General features: G+C 42.5%; 1 protein-coding gene across 1 annotated transcript in view; it reads left to right on the forward strand.

Moving 5' to 3' along the window:
• The window catches only part of GNA13 (G protein subunit alpha 13), a 55,666-nt gene extending 34,180 nt beyond the window's left edge, over nucleotides 1-21,486 (forward strand). Inside the window, exons 3-4 of the mRNA XM_088468009.1 lie at nucleotides 17,956-18,006; nucleotides 20,513-21,486. Coding sequence (XP_088324135.1) covers nucleotides 17,956-18,006; nucleotides 20,513-21,085 — 624 coding nt within the window. The 3' untranslated portion in view covers nucleotides 21,086-21,486. The remainder of the gene's footprint in view (nucleotides 1-17,955; nucleotides 18,007-20,512) is intronic.
• Nucleotides 21,487-26,583: the final 5,097 nt, after the last annotated feature.

A 26,583-nucleotide genomic window follows, 5' to 3' on the forward strand; every position in this document is an offset into this window, starting at 1 on the left:
CAAAGCCTGCCGCATGACGTTCTCCCTTCTCATTTGGGGGATTCCAGGGTCGGGGCTCGTCTCCTACGTTTCGGGGACATTTGGACCAGTCTAGTCAAGACGCCTGGGTTCGGAACTTCATTGTTCATGGCCTAAAGCTGGATTTCAGGAATCAGCCCCCTTCTCGTTTTTTCAAGACCGGTTTACCACTGGTTGCAGAAAAACGATTAGTAATCCAGGAGGCAATACAAAGACTGTTATTGTCTCCGGTAACCACCAGAAAGGACAGGGGTTTTATTCCAGTTTGTTCGTGGTGCCCAAGCCGGACGGCTCCATGAGGCCCATTCTCAATCTCAAGGAGTTAAACCCTCATCTTCGAGTCTTAAAATTCAAAATGGAATCTCTCCAATCCGTGATAGCGGGTCTCGAGAGAAACGAGTTTTTAGTGTCCCTCGACATAAAGGATGCTTATCTCCATATCCCCATCTGGCCTCCACATCAGGCTTTTCTTCGTTTTGCTGTACTAGACTCACATTTTCAATTTCGGGCCCTGCCTTTCGGTCTTTCGTCAGCACCAAGGGTGTTCACAAAGATTATGGCAGAAATTATGGCACTTCTGCATCGTCAGGGTATTGTGGTTGTTCCATACTTGGACGATCTCTTGATAAAAGCCTCGTCAAGGGATCGCCTGTTAAAGGACATTCACCTAACGCAGAGTATTCTCTTGAAACACGGATGGATCCTAAATTTCAAGAAATCCTCCCTGGTACCTACACAACATCTGCTATTCCTGGGAATGATACTAGACACAAGGGAACAAAAAGTATTCTTGCCCCAGGACAAGGGTTCCTCCATTCAGCACCTGGTGCGCATGGTTTTACAACATCGCCGAGTGTCTGTACATCTCTGTATCGGTCTTCTCTGTAAGATGGTGGCAGCATTCGAGGCGATACAATATCCAAGATTTCACACCCGTACTTTTCAGTTGGATCTACTTTCCCAGAGGTCAGGATCCCACCTGTTTCTCCATCAGAGGGTCCTTTTGGTGGCTGAATCCCTCCCATCTGTTGGCGGGAAGAAGGTTTGCGATGTGGGATTGGATACTCCTCACCACGGACGCGAGCCTGAGAGGGTTGGGAGCAGTGACCCTGGGGAAGCAATTTCAGGGGCACTGGACTCAACAGGAAGCCAGACTGTGCATAAATGTTCTGGAGTTGAGAGCAGTGTTTTTTATGCCCTCCAGATGGCGCATCCTATATTGAGGGGTCAGGCGATCCGAGTTCAGTCAGACAATGCCACGGCGGTGGCATATATAAACAGGCAAGGCGGCACAAAAAGCAGAGCCGCAATGAGGGAGGTAAGTAGGATTTTGCTTTGGGCAGAGGAATTCGCAATAGCGATTTCTGCAATATTCATACCAGATTGGCCCAGGCGAGCGTACTACTCGCAAATACAGAATCTGCCATGCCAAACGAGCCATGGCCCCTACCCCTTCAAGAGGATCTTCTTTTGCAGGGGCCGTTTGTTTATCAAGACTTAAGGCGGCTTCGTTTGACGGCTTGGCTACTGAAAGGGCCGTCCTCATAAGCAAGGGGATTCCGTCTAGCATGATTCCTACTATGATTCGGGCCAGTCACCTCTCAGCATTACTATCGCATATGGCAGACATATGTTGTTTGGTGCGAGAGACGTAATTATCCGTCAGTCTTTAGGGTATCGCGTCTCCTCCTTTTTCTCCATGCTGGTCTAACAGCGGGCCTTCGTCTTGGTTCCTTGAAGGTACAGATATCCGCGTTGTCAATTTTCTTTCTAAGAAAATTGGCCTTCCGGATGTTCAAACCTTTCTCCAAGGAATCGTCAGAATTCAGCCTCCTTTTGTGCCGCCCACTGCACCTTGGGATTTGGACTTAGTCTTAGCTTTCCTTCAGTCTGAGGCCTTCGAGCCATTGCACAGGGTGGAAATGAAGTACTTAACCTGGAAGGCGGTTCTGCTGTTGGCACTCGCTTCAGCGAGGCGAGTGTCGGAACTAAATGCTTTATTCTGTCGCCCTCCCTACCTCACTTTCCATGAAGATAGGGCGGAGCTGCGCACTCAAATCTTTTCTTCCCAAGGTGGTGACTGCTTTTCATATAAACCAGCCGATAGTGGTCCCGGTATTCAAAGATGATTCTCCAAATTCAAGATTATTGGATGTCGTCAGAGCTCTTAGGATTTATGTGGACAGGACTGCTTCCCTCCGTAAATCTGATGCTTTATTTATTCGGTTTGATTTGGCCCGTCCAGGTTGGCCGGCTTCCAAACAGACCATTTCAAGATGGATTCGCCTAGCTATCAGGCATGCTTACGTGGTGGCTTCCAAACAACCACCTAGTCCCATTACGGCGCATTCAATGTTCTCGGTAGGTCCTTCATGGGCGGCTGCTCGGGGGGGTTCCTTAAACCAGCTTTGTAGGGCAGCTACTTGGTCAGGAAAGCATACTTTCTTTAAGATCTATAGTTTTGATACATTTGCGGCCTCCGCTTCAGAGTTTGGCCGTGCAGTGTTGCAGGGTTCTCGGCGTTCTCCCACCCGGGATGTAAGCTCTGGGACGTCCCCATTGTACTGAGACTCCAGTGTCCCCTAGTGGATGAAGGAGAAAATAGGATTTTGGTACTTACCGAGAAATCCCTTTCTCCGATTCCACAGGGGGCACTGGACGGCCACCCTGCGCTGTTCTTTCTGCATTGTTACTGTTTTTACAGGTTCACCAGTTTATTTGCATTTAGGTCGTCTAATTGGCCGGTTGCTTTTTTTCTGTGAATGTTTTTATTACATGTATGTGATTATTGTAGATTTGTCTCCTCCTCCTCCTTACGTCCAACTCCCCTCGGGCACAGTTATCTTTAGACTGACCTGGGGGGGAGGTATAGAGGGGGAGGAGCTAGCTACAATTAGTGTTTTTTTTTTTTTTTTAAGGTGCCAGCTCCCAGTTAACAAACTCCTATACCCCATTGTACTGAGACTCCAGTGTCCCCTGTGGAATCGGAGAAAGGGATTTATCAGTAAGTACCAAAATCCTATTTTTTTTTTCGCCGCGCTAATTAATGTAGCAGTTCAATTATTTTTGGATGCCTCTCAATTGTTGCTTCGTCTTGGGTCCCATTTATTTATTGCTTCATTGGGCATACATTAGTAGCAGCTGCAGGCTTTAACAGTTGAATTCCTCCAATGTGCGGTTACCCGAGTGTTACCTCATTCATGTTAAAGGGACGCATTCATTTTTTGGAGAAGTCCTGTACTGCTACACACACCTACACGTAGCTGTATAACAATAGTTACTGTTCAGCAATCGCTCACTATAGGATAAATGGAACCAGGAACTGATTCCCTGTAATGAATGGGGAAGTTGTAGCAACATTACTTGTTCCTTATTCTTTCCTGTCTTAATTGTTTTTGCTGATGGCAGCAATTTTCTCTGCGCCCTTTTTGATGCCTCACCATCTTTAGTGTTCCCAACTAAGGAAAGTGCTGCAAAAATTGTGGCAATTGCGAAATGTGTTCTAGCAAAATAAACCAGTTGTTGGTTTCACTGTAGCCATGAGGTTGAGGGCTGTCTCCAGGTATTTGTTTGACTGACTGGTGTTTAGGGTGATTCGATCATTTAAGGCCTTGTTAGAAGCAGGATTAATCCTTTCTGGAAACTTAATGTTGCAACTCATATCTAAGGGAGCATCAGACCATCCTCAATTAGCACTTGTGACTTTCCTTTCTGAACAGACAAGTTTTTAATGTATAAAAGCGGACAATAAATTTTGAAGATTGGGTATAGGACTAGGTATGCGTTCAGCTGCCAGTGAAAGATCCATGAAGAACCAAGTGTTTCTGCTCCCCAATACACCCTGGCTAAATATAATTTTTCGAGTATTCTGTCCTCTGAAGCCGAGAATCTTTTATCGTTTGCTAGCGTTTCATCTGATATTTTCTGCTTTTATTCCAGTATTTTGTCTGTAAATAGGATATAAATAGGATGAAATCAGCTGGCTGATTTTCTGGGAATCTCCAATGTGGAGTTGTCCGTGCCCTCAGTTATATAAAATACGATCTTTATCGCAGCTGCATGCAGCAGTCATTCTTTATTGTAGGAAGTGATATTCTGTATACATAGACATTTTAATAGCCCCCTGCAGGATGAGTGGGGAGAGGTCATTAACCCTGTAGTAGTGTTTGTGATTAATGGCTGCAAATTTCAGCTGAACAGTAGGCTAGACTTCCTCTCTTCTGTAAAGGAACACCTTTTTCTTCGGGTATGAGGGATGCTGTGCTGCTGAGGTCAAAGCACAGTCACCATTTACTCAGTTCAGATCTGCACACAAGTCCTGAACTGGATTTCATCCATGTGTCCGCCTGCAACCATCCATGACGCCTTTTCTTGAACTTTAACTCGCAGAAGTTTTTTTTTTTTTTAATTGCCCACTACTAGAAAGGTTTGCTTAATAAAGTGTATGTGTGTGTGTATATATAGATATAGATAAATAGATATATTGATATAGATAGATAGTAGGTAGACAACGTTGGCACTCCAAATACAGCAGTGTTAAAGCCGGGTCAATAGAACACCAGCATGTTTATTATATATCAACGTTTCAGTCCTTGCGGACCTTCGTCAGGAGGTTCCCGACGAAGGTCCGCAAGGACTGAAACGTTGATCTATAATAAACATGCCGGTGTTCTATTGACCCGGCTTTAACACTGCTGTATTTGGAGTGCCACCGTTGTCTACCTACTACCTTTCCATTTTTGCGGGGGGCACCCACCCTATACTTCCTGGAGGAAGAGTGCCAAGCCCGAGGCTGTTTTATATAGATGGATAGATAGCAAGGGATTGGCACTCCAGAAATTACAAATACTTTGGCTGGTGCCCTCACAATAGCATGGATACAAAAAGCAGAGGTGCGGCACTCAGACTGAAAAACGAGACTCAGACAGGCTGTGGCTTATCAACGTTTCAGTTATTGAAAACTGTCGTCAGGAGAAAATGCATAAATTAAACACATACCTTTATATAGCTACACCACGTGCAACCGGATCTCCGGAACCTGGGACTGCACACCCGTCCGGTGTCCGGAAAAGATGACGTCATCACGCATCACATTGTCACCATGACTACACATAACAACATAGAATATACACATAAACAGCAGCAAAAAACGTCTACCGCACATTACAAATAATAATGAACATGATCATAAACTGTGAATCAAGTAGAAAAGCAGGCAATACAATAGAAATCAGGGGTAAATACATATCTGATGTTAATTAAAGCACACAGCCTTATTCTAAAATGGAATAAATTCATTTTTGCCCTCAAAATTCTACACACAATACCTCATAATGACAACGTGTAAAGTTTTTTTTTTTGGGAGATTTTTGCAAATTCAATTTAAAAAAAAAAAAAAAATACAATGACATATACATAAGTATTCACAGCCTTTGCTCAATACTTTGTTGATGCACCTTTGGCAGCAATTACAGCCTTGTCTTTTTTAATATGATGCCACAAGTTTGGCACACCTATCTTTGGGCAGTTTAGCCCATTCCTCTTTGCAGCACCTCTCAAGCTCCATCAGGTTGGATGGGCAGTGTTGGTGCACAGCCATTTTCAGATCTCTCCAGAGATGTTCAATTGGATTCAACTCTGGGCTCTGGCTGGGCCACTCAAGGACATTCACAGAGTTGTCTTGAAGCCACTATTTTTGATATCTTGGCTGTGTGCTTAGGGTCGTTGTCCTGCTGAAAGATGAACAGTCGCCCCAGTCTGAGGTCGAGCGCTCTGGAACAGGTTTTCATCCAGGATGTGTCTGTACATTGCTGCATTCATCTTTCCCTCTATCCTGACTAGTCTCCCAGTTCCTGCCGCTGAAAAACATCCCCAGAGCATGATGCTGCCACCTCCATGCTTCACTGTAGGGATGGTATTGGCCTGGTGATGAGCGGTGCCTGGTTTCCTCCAAACTTGATGCCTGGCATTGACGCCAAAGAGTTCAATCTTTGTCTCAACAGACCAGAGAATTTTATTTCTCATGGTCTGAGAGTCCTTCAGGTGAATTTTGGCAAGCTCCAGATGGGCTGCCATGTGATTTTTACTGAGGAGTGGCCTCCGTCTGGCAACTCTACCATACAGGCCTGATTGGTGGATTGCTGCAGAGATTGTTGTCCTTCTGGAAGGTTCTCCTCTCCACAGAGGAATGCTGTAGCTCTGACAGAGTGACCATCTGGTTCTTGGTCACTTCCCTGGCTAGGGGACCCCTTCCATGATCGCTCAGTTTGGACAGCCGGCCAACTTTAGGAAGAGTCCTGGTGGTTCTGAACTTCTTCCATTTATGGATGATGGAGGCCACTGTGCTCATTGGGACCTTCAAAACAGCAGATATGTTTCTGTACCCTTCCCCAGATTTGTGCCTCGAGACAATCCTGTCTCTGAGGTCTACAGACAATTCCTTGGACTTCATGCTTGGTTTGTGCTCTGACATGCACTGTCAAGTGTGTGATCTTATATAGACAGGTGTATGCCCTTCAAAATCATGTCAAAACAACTGAATTTACCACAGGTAGACTCCATTTAAGCTGTAGGACATCTCAAGTATGATCACTGGAAACAGGATGCACCTGAGCTCAATTTTGAGCTTCATGGCAAAGGCTGTGAGTACTTATGTTCATGTGTTTTCATAGGTGTTTTTTTTTAATTATATTTGCAAAAATCTCAAACTTTTTACGTGTGTGTAGAATTTTGAGGACAAAAATGAATTTTTCAGTTTAGAATAAGGCTGTAACGTGGAAAAATTTAAGCGCTGTGGATACTTTCAGGATGCAGTGTGTGTGTCTCTCTCTCTCTCTATATATATATATATATATATATATATATATATATATATATATATATATATATAATATATATTTTTTTTTTACAGCATTTCTGCTAGGTTATTTTAGCAGGGCGATTTCAAAAGGGCAGAATGGACCCTGCCCTTTTGGCACACCCCGCTACAACACCATCTATTCAGAGAGGAGAGCTTGGTGGCAGCCTGATATGTCCGTAAATACAGAGCACGCCTCCAACAGTGATGAACAGGGGGCGCCTCTTGAACGCCCCTTTATATCATGGCCACAACACCTTTTCGGAAGGCACATGCTACAGTGCCCTTTCTAGGTCTGGCGCCAGACCTAGATTGAACAATATACACACATTGTATACAATATAAGAGCGTGCTGTGAGTGGCACTCATGGGACTTGAAAACTTGTAGATATTACCAAAAGATCATCTTTATTCCAACGTTTCAACCTCCAAGCCGAAGATATTCTTCAGGGAAAATCTCCGGCTTGGAGATTAAAACGTTGGAATAAAAATGATCTGCTGGTAATATTTGCAAGTTTGCATGTAAAGTCTTAAAAAACTTGTCAAAAACGCACAGCCAGCGTATTTTCAAATCGCCATAGCAGCTTTTCTAATTAAGCTAGAGAGGTGGAAGTGGTGTAATTTTACTGTGTTTATGCCCTTTCCTATGATATACAACACAATAGGCTTTGTGAGGTATAACTTTTTTCCAAATTCAAACTGAAATTTTTGATCATGATTATTTCAGTGTGTCGACAAAGTTCAAAAAATTTCTGGAAATAGTCTATACTATTGTTTGTCAAAATGTAAAAGTGGGAGGATAAATGAGTTCATAGTTAAAAATAATTTTAAAGCAAGGTAGTTTATTCAAAAAGCTGAATGTATTAATTACAAATACTAATAGGTAATAATAGTTTTGAGGGCTTAATTAGTTTAATTATATAAATCGAGTTGAATAGAAATACTTGAGAAAAGGTTTTCACAGATATTTTTGATATACTTTAATCAACAGGTATAAAAGCATGATACTGTTGTGTTCCCCGAATAGTTACTGACTGGCTGAAACAATCATTCAAAAAATGTTTGACTCCATATAGTCTTGTGTTGTGAACGTCAAATTAATTCCAGATATATTTCTACTGCCCATTCATAAAGTTGGACAGGCGTGAGGATTTGTTGTAGGCTGGCTCTAGCTGCCAGTCTCTTGACTGAGCCGCCAACTCCATCACATGCGTTGTGGACGAAAAATGCCACTCAGCCTCAACATCGAAGACTAGCTTGTGACAACACAAGTTTGTGAAGTTTTTCTTGCGCAGACATGCTACAAGCTGTCCTGAAATACAGAGCATGATTCCTGACCATTGATTAATGAGAACAAAGATTCATGAGCATGATTCATAAACAATGCATTAACATTATTGAAGAACATTATTTTCTTGCAAGAATTATTAATGGTTTGAGTTAATAGTTATATAGAAACTTTTAGAATTAGCCCTATAATATTTGAATTGTAAATTCTCAATTACTTTTTGAAAATCTCTACATGTGAGAATATGTAATATCCATATTATATATTCTCACATGTAGAGATTGTCAAAAAGTAATTAGGAGAGTTTACATTTAATTCAAATATTGAGTGTTGGGCTAATTTTAGTTGTTCCATCATATAATTGGATTTAAAAGTAGGCCCTGATTTTTTTTATTTTTTTTATTTTCAGACGTAGTGCCTACTCCTGGTGAAAAATTATTTTTAACTATGAACTGAACCCATTATCCTCCCCACTTTTAAATTTTGACAAACATTTAACATAGACTATCTCCAGAAATGTTTTGAACTTTTTTTTTTTTTAGTCAATGCAAAAAGTTAATTTGGAAAGTTTTTCCTCACAAAGCCTATTATGTTTATCATAGGAAAGGGCATAAAAACACAATACAATGATACCACACCCACCTCTCGAGCTTAATTAGGAGAGCTGCAATAGCAATTTGAAAATATTCTGGTTGTGCTTTTTTTTTTTTATATACAGTTTTTGAAAACTTGACAAATTTTGGAAACTGCATGAGATATTTTAAATACAATTTTTTTTTTTTTTTTTTTCTTAGACTACATACATACTCTCCATATACCAAATTTTAACAAAATCTGAGCTGGTGAGATAAAATTTTAAGTGTGTTTTGACACGGAATGGCCCCGTAAGCTGGCCATCCATTATACAATTTTCTGTCAGATATCTGTGCAACTGGCTGGTTGGAATGAAAACCTGGTAATGTTTGGGAGCAAATGACAGTCGATCATATGGTTTTAAACACTGAAAAAAGGACAAAAAACATTGTTCAAATTGGTTACATTTGTGTGTTTTAACCAATTTGTCTGAACAACAATGTTTGGCTATTTTCCAGTGTTTGTGAGCAAATGGACGATTGTTATTTGCTCCCATACATTACCAGGTTTTCATTCCAACCAGCCAGATTGTACAGATATCTGATAGAAAATTGTATAGTGGATGGCCAGCTATAGAGTTGCCACGTCTACCTATGGGACAGAAAAAGGGTCCCCTCAATACTTTTCAATCAGTCCTTGTGTGTATGTATATATGTAAGGTGCGGCAATCGGGCGCAGTCAATATGTCTCAGAGGGTTCAATTCAACACCATATGATAAGCGCTGGGAAGGAGCTCCCGGGGTGCGAGCAGAACTCCTGGCGGGATAATGTTTTCTGTCCTTATCGCGGCGGAAACAGCATTGCGCCAGGCACTTGTGTCGGAGAATGCCGGTTCTCTCGACTAAACACCATGTTTTAAGGCGTGAGAACGGGCATTCTCCGACATTACAGCGTGCTGAATTGAATAGCTCCAGGAGCTCCTTCCCGGCGCTATTAAATTTTCTTTGAATTGAGCCCATAGTCATGAAAACATCAGTTTCAGTTTGTTAAACTGTCTTCAGGGTGTACACACTCCCTTGAATAAGTAAGGGTAACAGGACCTCATGTGTGTAATGTTTTTTTAATGTTTTATTGTTTTGTGATGCTTTTTTTCTATTTTTCATTCTAATTTCCTGCCAGAGCAGGTAGACCACTTCTTCCCCTCACGGCCATTAGACTGCACCTCCTGTCAGTTATAAGGGGTGATTCAATTCAGCGTGATGCTGAATAGCCTCGGGAAGGAGTTGACTGCGCTGTTAAGTCTGACTACAAGATTTCTGCTCGCACCCTCCTGCGTGCCGACCGGACGCCGCCATAAGGGCAGGATTTATTCTGCCCTTTTGCCCCGCTAAAACAGCCTCGCAGGAACGCTAATATATATTTTATATTGGGTTGTGAGGGTCTTAACATTGACACCACAAACTAGATATAGGCTTGCAGCATATATCTTAGAACCCATGTGGAACACAGGTCTTTTATGAATGTTATTTTGGACTGATAGAAATTCATACAAGGAAATCAAACACATTCTTTAAGCTACTTTCTCTTTCATCCACTAGGGGACACTGGAGGTGCTTACGCTGGGGTATAGAGGCGTGGATAGCTGGAGCTGGCACTTTAAATAATTTAGAAGTGTGAAGCTCCTCCCCCTCTATTCCCCACCAGCCCTCAGTTTAGAAAATGTGCCTCATGGAGCTGGTCACAATCTGCTGTGCTCCAGCAATACATTTCATTTTTATTTTAATTTAGGTTAGTTGTTTTTTTTACTACATCTTTTACACTATATTAGGTACCTTTCGCCACCTCTCTAAAGGTGGGGTCCGGGTACCTGGCGTCCTGTTCTTAGTAGAGCAGGAAGGAGTGCACAGTGCTTATCCTAAAAGCAACTGACAGCTCCTTATCGCCACAGCACACTTCTACACAGTGACAAGGTCACAAGAAGAAGTGCTGAGCTGAACGAGAGAAGAGACCTCTGAGGGAGCGCAGTGAGTACACTCAGCTGCGCATCCCCCGTCTCCCGCCCTGCTTCCCGACGCTGGTTTAGAGCAGCGCTGCTTTCTATCTATTAAGTCTCCCCTCTCCCCACTAGTTTAGAACATCGCGGGCTGTAGAGGGGCTGACAGGTGTTGCAGCCAGCGGTACACAGGCTCCCCTCTCCCCGCTAGTAGAGCGGCAAGCGGGGCAGTCAGAGGGGGAAGTTCATATATGGCCAGCGTTAAGCAGCCATACTGCATGCCTCAGGAGGAGGAAGGGGGCGGAGTCTAATGAGCGGGCTCTCTCTATACGCGGCAAGCGGTTGTTACAACAGCGTGGCTGCCGTTTCTAACACACTACGTGCATCTCTCCACATTACAGGAGAGTGCAGAAGCCACACAGTGTGGGCAGAAGGATGATCTCCTGGCACACACCCCTTCTACAGGATCCTTTCCAAAAGGGTCTGTGAAGATAACACTGGGGTGTACAAGGTCCAGGGAATCTGAATTATTGGGAGGGAGTGGTGTGAACCTCCTCCTCTGTTTCCCACTAGCCTTCTGTCTCTGTACCGACTCTGTTTGAGTGGCTGTGTGTGTATACCAATTATCAGAAAATGTTTGGTGGTTCTAAATGTAACAACAAACTAAGCCAATTGCTGTTGACACCACGCTATGTGATGCTTGTTTAGTAACACAAGGGGCAGCACAGATGGTGTAATGGTTAGCATTGCTGCCTCACAGCGCTGAGGTCGTGGGTCCCACTACGGTCCTTAGGTGTGGAGTGTGTATGTTCTCACTGTGCTTGCGTGGGTTTCCTCTGGGTGTTCCGGTTTCCTCCCACTATATATATACCATTATAAACCTCTGTGGCGATTACTGTATCACCTACTCCTCCATGGGCCGCTGACATGGCAGGAGTTATGACGGCTGTAACGTCAGAATTGACGGCTAATAGGAGGGTTAACCAAATATCTGGACTGGTACAGATTATGTGTACCGCTTCTACATTGTCCTCCACTGCCTATCATAAGCCTACAGTGAGCGTCCTCTGCCGACTGTCCTCCAGTCGTATGAGGAACCCCTCGCAGCTCCGCGCTGCCTGATTTAGAATCTCTCACTCGGGGTGGAGCCTTAAAATTCTAGCTGTCAGGCAGATCCTTAATCTACCTGAGGAAGTAGTTCCTGCAGCTCACACAACCGATTCTAGACAAGCTCTCTGTGGCCTGGAAACAACTGGATAAGCGGTTCCAAATCCACATTGTTTCCCTTCTGGCTATCCATTTCCATTATCCATGATGGAACAGTGGAAAACACCTCCTCCAGTAGATGCATTTGTTTTTTCGTTTTTTTTTTTTTTAAGGAAACGACGATTCCTTTGCTGGGCCACTCACGTAACCAGTGATGTGATTGGTTATAGTCTTGTGGCTGCTTATAGGCTGCTTACTGACTGATGCAGGAAGTGCTGCGACTTGTCCAGCAAAGGTTTGCAGCGTTTTGACATAGGTGTGTGTGTGTGTGGCTGTTTTTCTGCTGCCTACTGATTATATAATACTACTGTGGCTCTCCAACTCTTCTGCTCGCAAGTTGGAATAAACACCGCGATCCATTTACAGCAGCAGGAGCCCAATTTAGGCCTACGCTTGTTAGCGCCTGGGTTAACAATGCTGTAATTGCTGGGTGGACCAGTTGATTATGGGCTTGGATACTTCTAGAGCAGAGTTACGATTACTAGCAGAACTCTCCGTGAGTCAGCAGTTTACATGATATCAGTCAGATCAGTGCTCGTATGTCCGCTTCTGCTGTTTCTGCCCGCAGAGTTCTTTGCTTGCTCTCTTGGCAGGCGGATGCAGACTCCAAACGGGCTGTTGAGGGTCTACGGTTCACAGGTGATATGCTTTTTAGTCCAGAACTGAAAAAATGGATATCCCAAGCCACTGGGGGTAAGTCTTCTTTCTTTCCTTAGAATGCTCCGTCACCCAGGAGGACTTACACTGGTCCCTTATTTCATTCCTTTCATGCATCCCTTTCGTTAAAGGGCCAGAGGTACCCCCTCGCACATTAGGGGTGGCAGAGGTAGAGGTCGCCCACATACAGTTACACGTCGACAGGATCAAAGACGAGTCGACCAACAGGTGGCTGACTGTCTCCCATCCCACCTGGGATCTCCTGCGATGGGACCTTGCTTACAGACTTTTCAGCAAGCTTGGAACCAGACCTCTTTAGATCCGTGGATTCGCAAGCTACTTTCCGTGCGGTTCCGAATAGATTTCGAGGTTTCCACTCCACATCAGTTCTTCTCTACGAGTCTGCCGGTGTCCACGGACAAGGCCCCTGTTAAACCTAAAGTCTTCAAACAGTATCTGAAGCTGTATCGTTTCACTATGGAGTCACTTCAGTCTGTCATTGCAAGCTTTGAACCGGCAGAGTTCCTCATTTCTCTGTATATAAAGGATGTGCATCACCGTGTCCCAAATTGGGAACCGCATCAGGCTTTACTGCATTTTGCGATTTTGCAAACTCACGATCAGTTTCGAGCGTTGCCGTTCGGGTTATCCTTGGCTCCCCGTGTTTTCACTAAAATTATGTCTGTCATGTCGATCAGTTAATCAAGGCTCCATCGGACCACTTCTCTTGGACCATGCCTCACTGACATAATCAATTTCAAGAAACCCAATCCGAGTCCGTCCCAAAGACTCCAGTTCTGGATATGATCCTAGATACGGCATTACAGAGGTTTTTCCTTTTGGAAGACTTGGCATTCGGCTGCTCTTTCAGCTAGCCCTCAGACCAAGGAGGATGTCCTTGCTTCTCGGTCTTCGTCTCTTGGGGAAGATGGTAGCTGCTTTCAAGGCACTACAATTCGGACAATTCCACTCCCGAGTGTTCCTGCTGGCCCTGCTAACACAGGGATCAGGGTCTCACCTGCATCTAAATCAACTGATCTATTTGGCCCCGGCAACCAGGGTGATACTCCTCTGGTGGAATACGACAGACGCCAGCACGGAGGATGGTGAACTATGGTCCTCGACTATTACTCTCAACGGTGGTCCCTACAGAAAAGACGGTGGCCCATAAATGTGTTGGAACTCGGAGCAGTTTCCCATGCTCGGCTAGAAGCAGCGCAGTTTCTAAGGTCCCGTCTGGTATGAGTTCTGTCAGACAACACGACGGCTGTCGCTTACGTTAACCGCCGGGCCGGCACTCGAAGTCGTGTAGCCATGTGAGAAGTATCTCAGATTTTCTAGTGGGCTGAGAGTCAGTCAGTAATCCTGTCGGCAGTATTCATCCTGGGAGTGGACAACTGGGAAGCAGATCACCTAAGTCACCAGGATATCCATCCCGGGGAATGGAAGCTTCACCCACACGTGTTTCATGCACTGGGGTCGTCCTCAGGCGGACCTCATGGCATCTCGATTAAACATAAGTGACCAGGATACGTGTCAAGAACTCTGGATCCGCAGGCAGAGGCTGTCAACGCCCTAACAGTTCCATGGACTGACGACATGGTTTACCTGTTTCCTCCGATACTACTAATTCCTTGTCTACTAAATCGAATAGAACACTAGTCGGCCTTAGTCATTCTCGTGGCACCAAACTGGCCTTGGAGGGGTTGGGTCTTCGGTCCTTCTTGGCAGTATATCCGGTTTGCTTCCTCTTCATCCGGACCTTCTGCAGCAGGGTCCTTTAGTTCACCCCAACTTAGCACAACTGCGTGGAACGGGGTGGTTCTTGAATCCGATATCTTAGATGGAAGGGCATCCCAGACTCTGTTATTCCCACCATGCTTCGCTCCAGGAAACTGGTTTCGTATGCGCTTTATCATTGCATCTGGCGCTCTTCTATCATATGGTGTTAGTCGGGGCCTTCCGTCAAGGGTGTTTCGTTATCCCGTTTTTACTTCTCTCCGAACGGAATTAGATTCTTGTCTTCGCCTAGGATCATTAAAAGTGCAGATTTCTGCTCTTTCTATTTTATTTCAGTGCAGGTTGGCCCTCCTACCTGCAACGCAGATTTTCTTAAGGGGGTGTTGCGGGTGCAGCCACCCTTTGTACCACCTATGGCTCCTTAAGTCTTATACTTGGTACTTTTTGTTTCTTCAGTCTTCCATGAACCTCCCAAGAGGTTGATATTAAGTATTTGTCTTGGAAGACTGTCCTCCTCTGGGCTTTGGCTACGGCTCGTAGGGGTTTGAATTGGGGGCTCTGTTTTATAAGCATTGTGTTTCATGATGATAGGGCGGGGCTCAGGACGCAAGCTACTTTCCTTCCTTTGGTTGTCTGTTTTATACATAAATCAGCCTATTGTGGTACCTTCTTTGGTAGGGGACTCCGGTATTTCTTCTACCCTGGATGTGGTTATAGCTCTCCACCTCTATGTTGCTTGGTGTCCTTACGCGAGTCTGAGTTGTGTTGTTTTTTTTTTTGTCCTTTTATAAGGCTGTTCGGAAGGGTTTGCCAGCGTCCAAACAGGGTTGACATGTTGGCTTAGACTGACAATCTGTCAAGCTCATGTCAGCAATGATAGTCAGCCTCCTATGTCCGTGTCGGCTCATTCCACACGTTCTGTGGGTACGTCGTGGGCGGCACGTAGGGGGTGCCTCTACTTTACTATTGTGCCATGCGCCCACTTGGTCTTCGGTGCTCACTTTTGTGAAGTTTTATAGAATTGATAGATTTGAGGCTTCAGCATCATGTTTTGCCGCCTTGTACTGCAGGTTCCTCATAGCGCTCCCGCCCGTGGGGAAAACTTTGGGACGTCCCCAGTGTAAGCACCTCCAGCGTCCCCTAGTGGATGAAAGAAAAAATAGGATTTTGGTACTTACCGGTAAATCTTTTTCTCTGATTCCACACTGGACGCCCACCTCAGCGCTTTTCGCCTGCCTGTTCAGTTTGTTCCATATGTTGGATGGTTTTGTTGTTGTGTGATATCCTCTTCCTTTCATTCCGGTTGTTCTCCATCTCCTCTCGGTCTTCATTTTCTAAACTGAGGGCTGGTGGGGAATAGAGGGGGAGGAGCTTCACACTTCTAAATTATTTAAAGTGCCAGCTCCAGCTATCCACGCCTCTATACCCCAGCGTAAGCACCTCCAGTGTCCCCTGTGGAATCAGAGAAAAGGATTTACCGGTAAGTACCAAAATCCTATTTTTTTAACGGGGTACAGCTTACCTGCTTTTCTTTCATTATGTAGAGAACTTGGAGTGAAATTGGTGGCAGTGGAATAGGCAACAGAGTAGTGTGAGAAGGGACCTCCTCTAACTATAATTACGATGGCGATTAAAAGTACTATCCTTATTATAAACGTCCTTTTAAATAAATTTGTATTCTATATAAAGTCCTTGGGATTATGTGGAACACTTTAGGTATAATAGAAATAAAGAAAACTATCTAAACCGATGGCGCTACACTTGGAGCAGCAAAGATGTCACAAATATGTCACCAAACTTATAGAAATCTGCACAAATGTAAAATAGTAAACAATCTCACTTGCACTCCATATTTTTTTCAACCTCGAATAATGACAGTATTTTTTTTTCAATAATGGGACCGTTCACATATGTAAATAAAAACAACAGAATGCCACAATGGTGTAGTAATGTTAGCACATTCAAAAGTTCCAGTTGTGATAGTAGCACCCCTAAGCCAAATGTTTGTAATTGAGAAATTCAGAAAAAAATGTAGTAAATTGTGGTAACCTGTCATCTTTAGAGTCTGTTATGTGGTGGTGGACAGGTTTGCACTTCTGTTTGTCCATATATTTACATTGCATTGACCATAAATAATTTTATTTTGTGCTAGACCACCAACCTTAGGCACCCCTGCAAGTGTCCCGAGGCACAACAGGGGTGCCTAGGCACACAGTTTGGGAACCACTGAGATAGTGAAACAGTTGTTCCCTGGCCATGATAAATGTAGTTTATTTGCCAGGGAACGTTTACATGTTACAAGGTCTTGGTTAGTGGCTCTTTAAGGTGGTGTTATTAAGATGTAATTTGTTTTCCTATCGATGTGGCTGTGTCTAGTTCGTGTGCTGAATCATTATGCCTGGCCACACCCGGTGTGTGTTTTCAGTCCTATATGCAGGGAGGAATAAGTTCTGTAATTAGTGAGGAGTGGTGGCTGCATTGTGTGATTTCTCAGTCCTAGGATCCCATACTTAGAGTATATATATATTCTCTATCTATCTCAATTTTTAGGGGAGGGTTAGGCTGCGGCAAGGGGAAGGTTAAGTTTAGGCACTAGGGGGAGGGTTAGGGTAGGGGTAATGCTGGGTACACACTGGCCAATATATTGGCCGATCAATTGATCGCCCAATATATCTGCTGCCTGTCGACCAGTGTGTACAGACTGTGAACGACGTGCTGCAGACATATCTGTCCATAGCCCGTACACATGCAGTGCCAGCTGCGGGGAGGGGGGGGGGGCAACCTGGCCAGTGGGACCCGCAACTGCCGGATAGATGGTCGTTCGGTATATATGAACGACCACCATCATATACAGATATATCTGCAGATCACTCTATCTGTATATATGATATAAGGATTAGTGGTAGTATACTTGCCTACTGCTGTCTGTATTTTCACTGTCAGGATGCCACTGTCTGTATTCTGACCAGCGGCATCCCGACCACCGGGGACTCATACCCAACCCGTTAGGAACAACCTCCCTGTCGAGTTCCTTCAAAAACTGTGTGCAAGTGTACCTAGAAGAATTGCTGCTGTTTTGAAGGCAAAGGGCGATAACACCAAATATTGATTCACTTTGCAATTTTGTTAATTGATAAAAATAAACTATTAACCCTTTTATTTTTTAAAGCATTCTTTCTTTGCAGCATTTTTTCCACAAATGCCTAAAACTTTTGCAAAGTATTGTACATGTGGGCTGTATTGGGATTTGGCAAAGGTTTTCTTCCAACAATACCAAGAAAGTAACTGTAATTTGCAATTTGCGCAAAACTGCTACCCTGACTAAAGTGCTAGACGTGATCGCGAAGTGTGCCGTTTGGATGCCCAAATTGGTCACACTTCGCCCATTTCAGCGGGGGTGCGAGCTGAAATGGTGCGCCCGTCAGGAGCAACAATTGAATAGCTGTGTCGGGCTGGAAACCATTGAATTCCGCCCTAGATATGTACGTGGGATGATTAGTTATTTTTACTACAGTATAAAAACCTGTTTATTCATTGCCTCAATTGGTTTTCTGCTTTTTACAGGGGGAATCTGTGAAATATTTCCTGGACAATTTGGACAAGCTTGGAGAACTGGTGAGTGTTGCACCTTGCTGGCTGAGGTGGTGACATGAAGATCTGCAGTGTGCTGTACAGCAAATGACACATGACCTCACTTCCTATTTCTGTCTCTTGCTGCCCACAAATCAGCTGAGCATTCAGAGAATGCTTCTGAATCTCTGTATAACTGCTCAACCTTTAAATAAAAAAAGCAACCTAATTTAAATAGCCACTTTTCCTCCCCATTGTCTACCCCACTAATTGCAGCCATTCCTTGAGGATGCGTGTTGCTGCCAGTAAGTGTCTGATAGCACGCATACATCTCAGCAGGTGGCAATAGACTCAATTTTGATTTTCTGATAAGTGTGAGCAGGTACTGGTCTATACATACTGGCACCTGTCTGGTAATGCTGAACTTACACTGTCAAATGTATGTCAGTCCAACAGACATTTTATCCGACAAGCTGAAACCATCCGATTTCGTGGCCATACACTGAGATATGTAAGTGAATGACCACACGATATCTGCGTTCCACCCATGGATAGGAAATCTTTCCCCCATTCCTCCCCTGTAAAGGAACACTGGTAATGTCAGGCAGTCAACCATTTTGCATGTCTGACTGATAATTAGTGAACACTAAACTGTATTAATTATCGTACTGATCAGATGATTATCCGCTGATTGGGCCGATAATTGGACAGTGTATGCCCAGCATTAGGAAAATCAAGTTGGGGCAGATTAACATGTAATGCCTTCTCTGGCTGATGAATTATGCTATGTTACAGCTATCAGATAAGGAGAAATTGATTGTGTGTGCACTTGAGTTGCTTTTGGAACTTATTTAAAATGTAAATGCATTGCCAGACTTTAGAGCTCATTTAACAGCATTGCATATAAGTGTACAATCTTCACTGAATCCTAACGACCAATCATAGTGGTGGTTCTGTAGAGTTCAGTGTCTGTACATAATAAAAGCAAGTGTCTGGTTGCAGTGGTTCAGTGCTGTTTCTGTATTATATGCCATGTTGGTTAGTGAAAACAATTTCCAAAAACAATGCAGTTTCCATTCACTGAAAAAGGGAAGAAAATGACATTGTTGACCCTTAATTGTGAGTTTACAGGAAAGGCTATGTAGCATAGATTTGCCCCATGGAGTAAAAAGCAACAGGAAAGCTGTGCGAATGGGAATTGTGTGAAGACCTTTAACACTTGTATGGAGGCTACAATTTCACTCATGTGTTCCTACGCTAATTTTTACATGATCAGGAAATGTATATGGGACCTGCATGTGACATATACTTTCTTGGGGATCGTCAGGGAGTGGTCACAGATGGCATAAATGTGCACTTCTGTAATGTTTCTCAGTCTATGCAGCATGTGGCAACTGCTGGCTGACTGCTGTATTAGACACATCTGTAAAATATTTTTAAGCACCTCTTAGTGGGCCTGATTCTGAATCGCAAGCAACTCTATTGGCGGTCACCTGGCTGCTAGCTTTCACAATTGGCGCTACAAAAGCTTTCCCTCCATCTGTGTGGCCAAATGTGCAAGGTCTCAGGCGCCCATGTGCGCTGTAATACCAATTTGCACCATCGAAACATGCACCAGCCCTATGGCAGATAGTTTGTCTTAGTATTGCTTTCTATGTCTGCGTCTGTGAACGCAGCCGCTTGCATAACGTGCCCACTGAATGGACCGTTGGTGCATGCATTTCTAACCAGCTTCCAGTCAACGCCCAGGAACACCCATCACAGTCTGTCTGGAACGTAACAGTGTCTTTGTGCATACACATGTGCCGTACGAGTATTTACAAACTTGCGCAGTTGTAATAAATTGATCAACTACATGATCATCGGCATAGCGTGCCACTCTAAAACAGGCCCAGTTTGCGTTGCCTTTGCTGCTGCTGTCGAGTTCTAGCTGGCATTGATATAGACACTATTTGGATAGAGGGAAAATAACAAAACTATACAAATTCCATTAACCTTTATGCATCGCCGGCATACTCTGCGACATTTTTCGGTTGGGTATAGGGCTTTGGTGGCCTGGAGGACAGAGCTCTGGCCAGGAGGTGCTGCTACAAAATATTAGCAGCCTAAACAATGCTTGTACTCTAGCCTTTTAGTAATTCCAGTTGAATTAAAGAGGTAATTAAAAAATAAGTCCAACATCTATGAACACTTGTCTGCAATAGTATAATACATAACTATAGCAGAAGTTATTTAGAAGTCTCTATTCTAGTGTAAGATAATTGTGAAGACACAGGAGCACCCGAATAAATGTCTTTGATCACTTCCCCTTACAGTAGCAGCATAGTGTTTTTTTATATTTAGTTGCAAGACTTTTTATCCAGCAAAATTGTTCTTTTATTCAAAGACAAAATATTGTGTAGTTTTAACTCTAATGCAACAATATTATTGCAGCTGTTTCTAGTGTTGGTAATAGCTGAATGGAAATACTACTTTCTGGGGCACTTGAGGTTACACCATGGGATTTTAGCTCTCTTGAATTGTTAATGTAAGAATTTTGCTCTTTCCACAGGACTACCTCCCTTCCCAGCAAGATATACTGCTGGCTCGTAGACCCACCAAGGGAATACATGAATATGACTTCGAAATAAAAAATGTGCCTTTCAAAATGGTGGATGTTGGAGGCCAGAGGTCAGAGCGAAAACGGTGGTTTGAATGTTTTGACAGTGTCACCTCCATTCTTTTCTTGGTCTCGTCAAGCGAATACGACCAGGTACTGATGGAAGATCGTCAGACCAATCGCCTTACGGAGTCTCTAAACATTTTTGAAACAATAGTAAACAACCGTGTGTTCAGCAATGTCTCTATCATCTTGTTCCTAAACAAGACAGACTTGCTTGAAGAGAAAGTAAAACTAGTGAGCATAAAGGACTACTTCCAAGAGTTTGAAGGAGACCCCCATTGCCTTGCCGATGTCCAAAAGTTCCTGGTAGATTGTTTCCGCAACAAGCGCCGGGATCAGCAGCAGAAGCCTCTTTACCATCACTTCACCACTGCTATAAACACAGAGAATATACGCCTGGTTTTCCGTGACGTGAAAGATACAATTCTTCACGACAACCTCAAACAATTAATGTTGCAGTGATCGTGGAACTTTTTTATTATTTTAATATTGTTTTTATTGATCTGTTTTTTTTTTTTTTTGTTTTGTTTTTTTTTTATTTGAGATTTACAGAAGTTAGTTGCAGTTAGCTCTTGGGACTCCTGTTTATCTTCCAATTTTGGATTGTTGCCATATTTCATGCCAATTGTAGCCTTGCTCCACTCCAGTGACCTTAACCAACCTAGCTTCATGGCAGAATTGGATTTCAAGTGGTAACGCCAGTGTTCAGATTTTCAGTGTTGGGAGGATAAAAATCTATGGCAATCCAGTTTGGATGTTTCCTGGAACATATTGTGCAAATGTCGGTCTCGATCTTACAAAAATCCTGGGTGGCCTGCTTCCATCAATGTCTTATTTGTTTTGTGTTAAAGTAGTGCTTTGGAAATTAACACAAATCTGTGTATTTGATTACTTTTTTATATATATATATATATATATATATATATATATATATATATATATATGCTGCAAAGAGCAGGATTTTTAAATGTTCTTTTAAGTTCCAAAAAAATTTGTTTCTATTCAGGGAGCAATTGCTCCCCCCCCCCCCCCCCACACACGCACACAATGCATTTAGTTTTATACTGTATAATTACTTATAACGACATGAATGGCTAAAAAAGGATTACAGATATTTGCAAAATAATGTTTACCCCTGGGGTCTGGCATCTGGGTTCCTTGAATGTGTCCCCTTGTCCACATTTCAGGTCAGAACCTGCAAAAAGACATCCATGTAATTAGAATACTTACCCAGATTTTTGGACAAGTTGAGACACACTGTCTAGTCAGTGACTTGAGGGACCTGGCTGCTGGTGTTACTGAAGAGGGAGGGATAATATCCAATAAAATGCAGTATGTTTTTTAAGTAATATTTAATTAAAACATTTTAACTTTTCACTCTGCTTAGTAGGCTTTTTTACATGAAATGGGTTCTGTCTTCCTATTCAGAATGTATAAGAAATGACTTACTGGAGATTGATAAATACCCATTGGCAGTATCACTAGTAATGGTTGTCTTTTAAATGGGGGCATTGACACTCATTTGGCGCTGTCTACAAAAGATGCCATACTTTTTTTAATAGAATAAAGGCTCCAGAAAAGTCATAATTCAACCATTTGGTACATTTAACTTGGGCTCACAATAGTGTCCTTTAGGAAAGGAGGAATAAAAGTACAATATATGATTTTGTCATAGAATTTCTCTGATCTTTCCCATAGGTCAGTATATTCTTTGGGGTGTTTAAACATGTAAAGTTCATGTGACACAGCAGGCAACATCTCTTCCAGTCATAGATGAAACATGTGCTAGAGATCATTTATTTTCTTTCCCTGCTGCATCCTTAAAGGGATTTACTTTACTGTAATTATCACACCGCTTTTATATTTTAAGAAATAAAAGGGTCTTTTGCTGTTCCTGTAAATACTATAGCAGAGCTTTCCCACTGTTATGTCCCTTTGAAACCATCCTTTCCACTGACCATTATTACTACTACAATACTTGAGGGGCGGATTCAATTAGCTGCGGTAATTTACAGTGAGAGGAAAAGGGTTTGTAGCCTCTGGTTTTTACACCTGAAGGCTATTCAGTTAGCGCACTAGCTCATAGTTCCAGGTACTAATTCCAGAACCTATGGGTTAACGCATTTGCGGGACCAGCGATAAGGGCACTTACCGCAGATTTCTGTACGAGCCTCCCTCAGGCTCGTACAGAAATCTGCGTTCAGTGCAGCCTGCGGGCTGTAAGTGAAAAGCCTGGAAGACCAATTAGCCCACATCTAATTAAATCCTGCCCTTAGGCTGGGAATGAGTCATAACCTACAGAACACATGATAGGACTAGGTAAATTGAGTAGTATTTTCCATCTAAGATTACTTATCACAAATTCAATGTATTCAGATTGTTGTAGAGTTACCTTTTAGCATACATATATATTTTTCCTTATTTTAACTTTGTAAATCCTTTTTAATTCCAGTGGCATCCTATGCAAACAAAAAAACAAACCGCTTCAGCACACTTACGCTTGAGCTTTTTCTGTTTTAGGCAAACCATGGCTTTCAAACAGATCACAAGGCTCACCATGCTCTGCCAGATTCTGAAGCATTAGCTACAGTACACAGGCGAGATCCATACCAGGTTTTATTGCATTTACAGTTCAGTTGGTGCTAATTTTCTCTTGATGTATTGGATACGTTCTTTGGTGTGTTGCACAATCAGTAGCCATATAACACAGCCAAACATTTCGGTAGTTTGCCGATCTCTACATGCCTTCCTGCAGGTTTTGTTGTGCTTGCCATTATAAGAACGTGTACCGCCCGCAATTTGTTTTAATTGCCCATGGAGATGGCGGAGCTCCGATTACAGAATACATGCGGCTTGGCATATGTAAGGGCTTTGACACGTTAAAGAAAGCTAGTATAAACCAGACAATCTGTAAAGTTGCAGGATGGCATGTACAAGCCAGTCAATCATCTGACACTTGACTGAGGAGGGGCCGTATCTGACCATCAAATCATTATCCTCCTTTTATTTGCATTTTAAATAGAAATTTCTTACAAATCTAGACACATCTAGTGCCAAATTCCCAACCCCTAGTACCTAATTTCAGGGAGCTGTCTATTTAAAAAAAAATTATTCCTTGCTTTGCAGTGTTACATTTATATTTTGTTTCTTTAAAGTGAGGGCTAGTGTGTAGATACTACTTTAACAGAATTAAGTTGCCCTGGCAACTTTCATATATTTTCACTCTATAGTATATTTTTAGACTTAATGTTTTTTAGAAGTCACACTTCACAGAGGTATTTTTGGATATTAAGGTTAGTGCCAAATATTTCACAATATGAAATGTTTCTCTCAAATAGAACTCTGGGTTTGATAAATTAGGGATAAATTTCTTTTCATTGAAGTAGGATTTTGGAACCTGACTGATCAATCTTGATTGGGAATAGGTGCCCAATTAGAATACATTTAATAGGGACACGTTAAACTTGTATAAACTTCATCAATCACATCTAGCAAACAAAACTGAGCACAAATCAGAGTATCCTGGTTGCAATACTTTTGCCTAATTGAATTGAAGCTAATGTTTTGTATTCCATTTAGCTCAAACCCTCCTACTTTGTAAATTTAATGTTTTACTTGTGCAACAATTGGATTGCTAAAATTTGATTGTAATATTTACAATCAAGAATACAAGTTCCTTTATAAGAGTTAATGATAACATATGCATATGTAACGCCAGGTACACACTAGATGTGTGTACCTGACCAGCACATGATGCAAAGAACGACATATCGTGCTGATGTTTGACACTGCACGAACTGATGAACGACCACACGATATGTCGTTCACCAACCGCCTCTATAAGCATGGAGGGTGTTGTCATCAAATTGATTGAGCAGCATGAAGGCTCGATCTGTCGATGCGATGAATGGCCCCGCGGGGGCGCGCATGGTTGCTCATAGTGGGTACACACTGGACGATGTGGACAATGTCTGGCTGATCCGCCAGATCAGGTGACACTTCACGATATATGGTCTAGTGTGCATCCAGCTTAAATGTTCCCATATTTAAACATTTTAAAATGTCCACATTTCTGTTAATCATATTTCTCTTTGCTATGCATCTGAATGATAGTCTTGGTTTGTTAGTAAGGTAGGAGCCTTGTTATCTGCACAGTTTAGGCTAGCCAGTCTTTAAATGTCTCGAATACACAGTATTTAATTCAGTCTTTATTTTAGTTCTATTTGTTCCCCTTACTGTGGCAGAAACAACTTGTATTTCTTAAAAGTAGGTTTTGTTTTTCATACTCTGGTCCCAACTCTGATAACATACAGCGCCACAGTAGACCCATACGTGTGTGTGTATGTGTATATATATATATATATAATCTGTTTCCAGTAGCAATATAATAAGTACATTGCTTGAATGCAGCTTTACATGAGGATGCTTGTCTCCTTCAGATTGGTGTACTTAATCTAAACGCATAGCAATAACATCTGATACTTAATTTGCAGACATGTTTTTTGTAGGGATTCCCCTTGTGGGTTTAAGGAATTATTTGCTCAGAGTTCTCCCATGTCAGATGCTGTATTCAATTATTACTGCAGAATACATTGATCTTTTGTTTTGCAACTAATGAAGTGCCATTTTATACAGAATAACATCAGCCCATTTGATATTGCTAGGTAATTTCATCCCACTGATAAATGTGCAATAGTTTGCTGGGGACACCTCAGTCCCCTTGTACTGACCTTCATACACTGTTACCGTGCTCCTGCATATTGTAACCCATGACTGTAGAAAGAATCTTTGGTGAATAGTTACAATATCAAACTTTCTTTAAAGTGATGTCACAATACTGTGTGCAGCCTTTTTGAGCATTTATCCATTGTTTTGCCTATCAATAAATTTGGTAAGTAACTGAACCATGAGGCACAACGTGCCTTTGTGATGTCAGATTCTTGGGGAACTGCTGTCCTGTAGCCTCGTAAATCTCCCCCCCCCCCCCCCCCCCTCCCCCCAAATGATTTACTGCAGCATCCCCAACCCTCCCCTCCCTTATTTTTTATTTTAAATTACTGAAGTGGATTGTATATAATTTTTACATCAGCTATGCATTGGAGACGGATAGGTGTGTGTATATGTATTTAAAGTCTCTCCTAATTGCTGTTGTCAGAGCTGTGAAGTGCATATTTGTCTGTAAGACCATGTTTGCTTTAGGTACAGTAACTGTGTTCTGCCCTCCACATTGGTTTACAGCTAAATCCAATTAAACCATTCTACAGAATTCTTGTCACCTTATTGAGTAATATGTTAGTGTTTGCTTATACATGCCTTATTAAATACGTAGCTTTTTCTTTGCTGCCCCTGAGTGTGACCCAATGCTTTTATGCAATGCAGATCTGTTTCATAACTCTGAGTAAACTGACTGCTATAAAGACATGGTTGAAAGGCACATGCGGGCTCCAGGGAATCCTATATGGATACAGAAACTCTTAAGCTGGCCACACATCTAAAGATTATCTGTCCAACCAGCCAACTAGTTGGTTGGTTGGAATGAAAATCTGGTAAGGTATGAAAGCAATTGACAATCAGCAATTTGTTCCCAAACACTGGAACATGGACAAAAACTGTTGTTTGAACAAATTGTTTAGATCAAACATTTAAAAAACTTGTCTGAACAAGAATTTTCATCTGTTTTCTGGCATTTAGGAGCAAATTGCTGATCATCAGTTACTCCCATCTGATACCAGATCTTCATTCCAACCAATCAACTAGTTGGCTGCAAGTTGGTCTAGTGTGTGGCCAGCTTTACACTGAGGGGCATTTACTCAATCAGTGCCTGTTAAAAATAATTTAAAAACAAAATACAAATACAGAATATAGGTTATTTAGCATAAATATTGTTTAATACTGAAGCTGCAGCTAGTATGTGCAATCTCCATAAAAACACACTTGATCCAAAATCAAATATTGCAAAA

This window comes from Taudactylus pleione, unplaced genomic scaffold (assembly GCF_031769625.1).
Source record: "Taudactylus pleione unplaced genomic scaffold, aTauple2 ptg000012l, whole genome shotgun sequence".
Classification (NCBI taxonomy): Eukaryota; Metazoa; Chordata; class Amphibia; order Anura; family Myobatrachidae; genus Taudactylus; species Taudactylus pleione.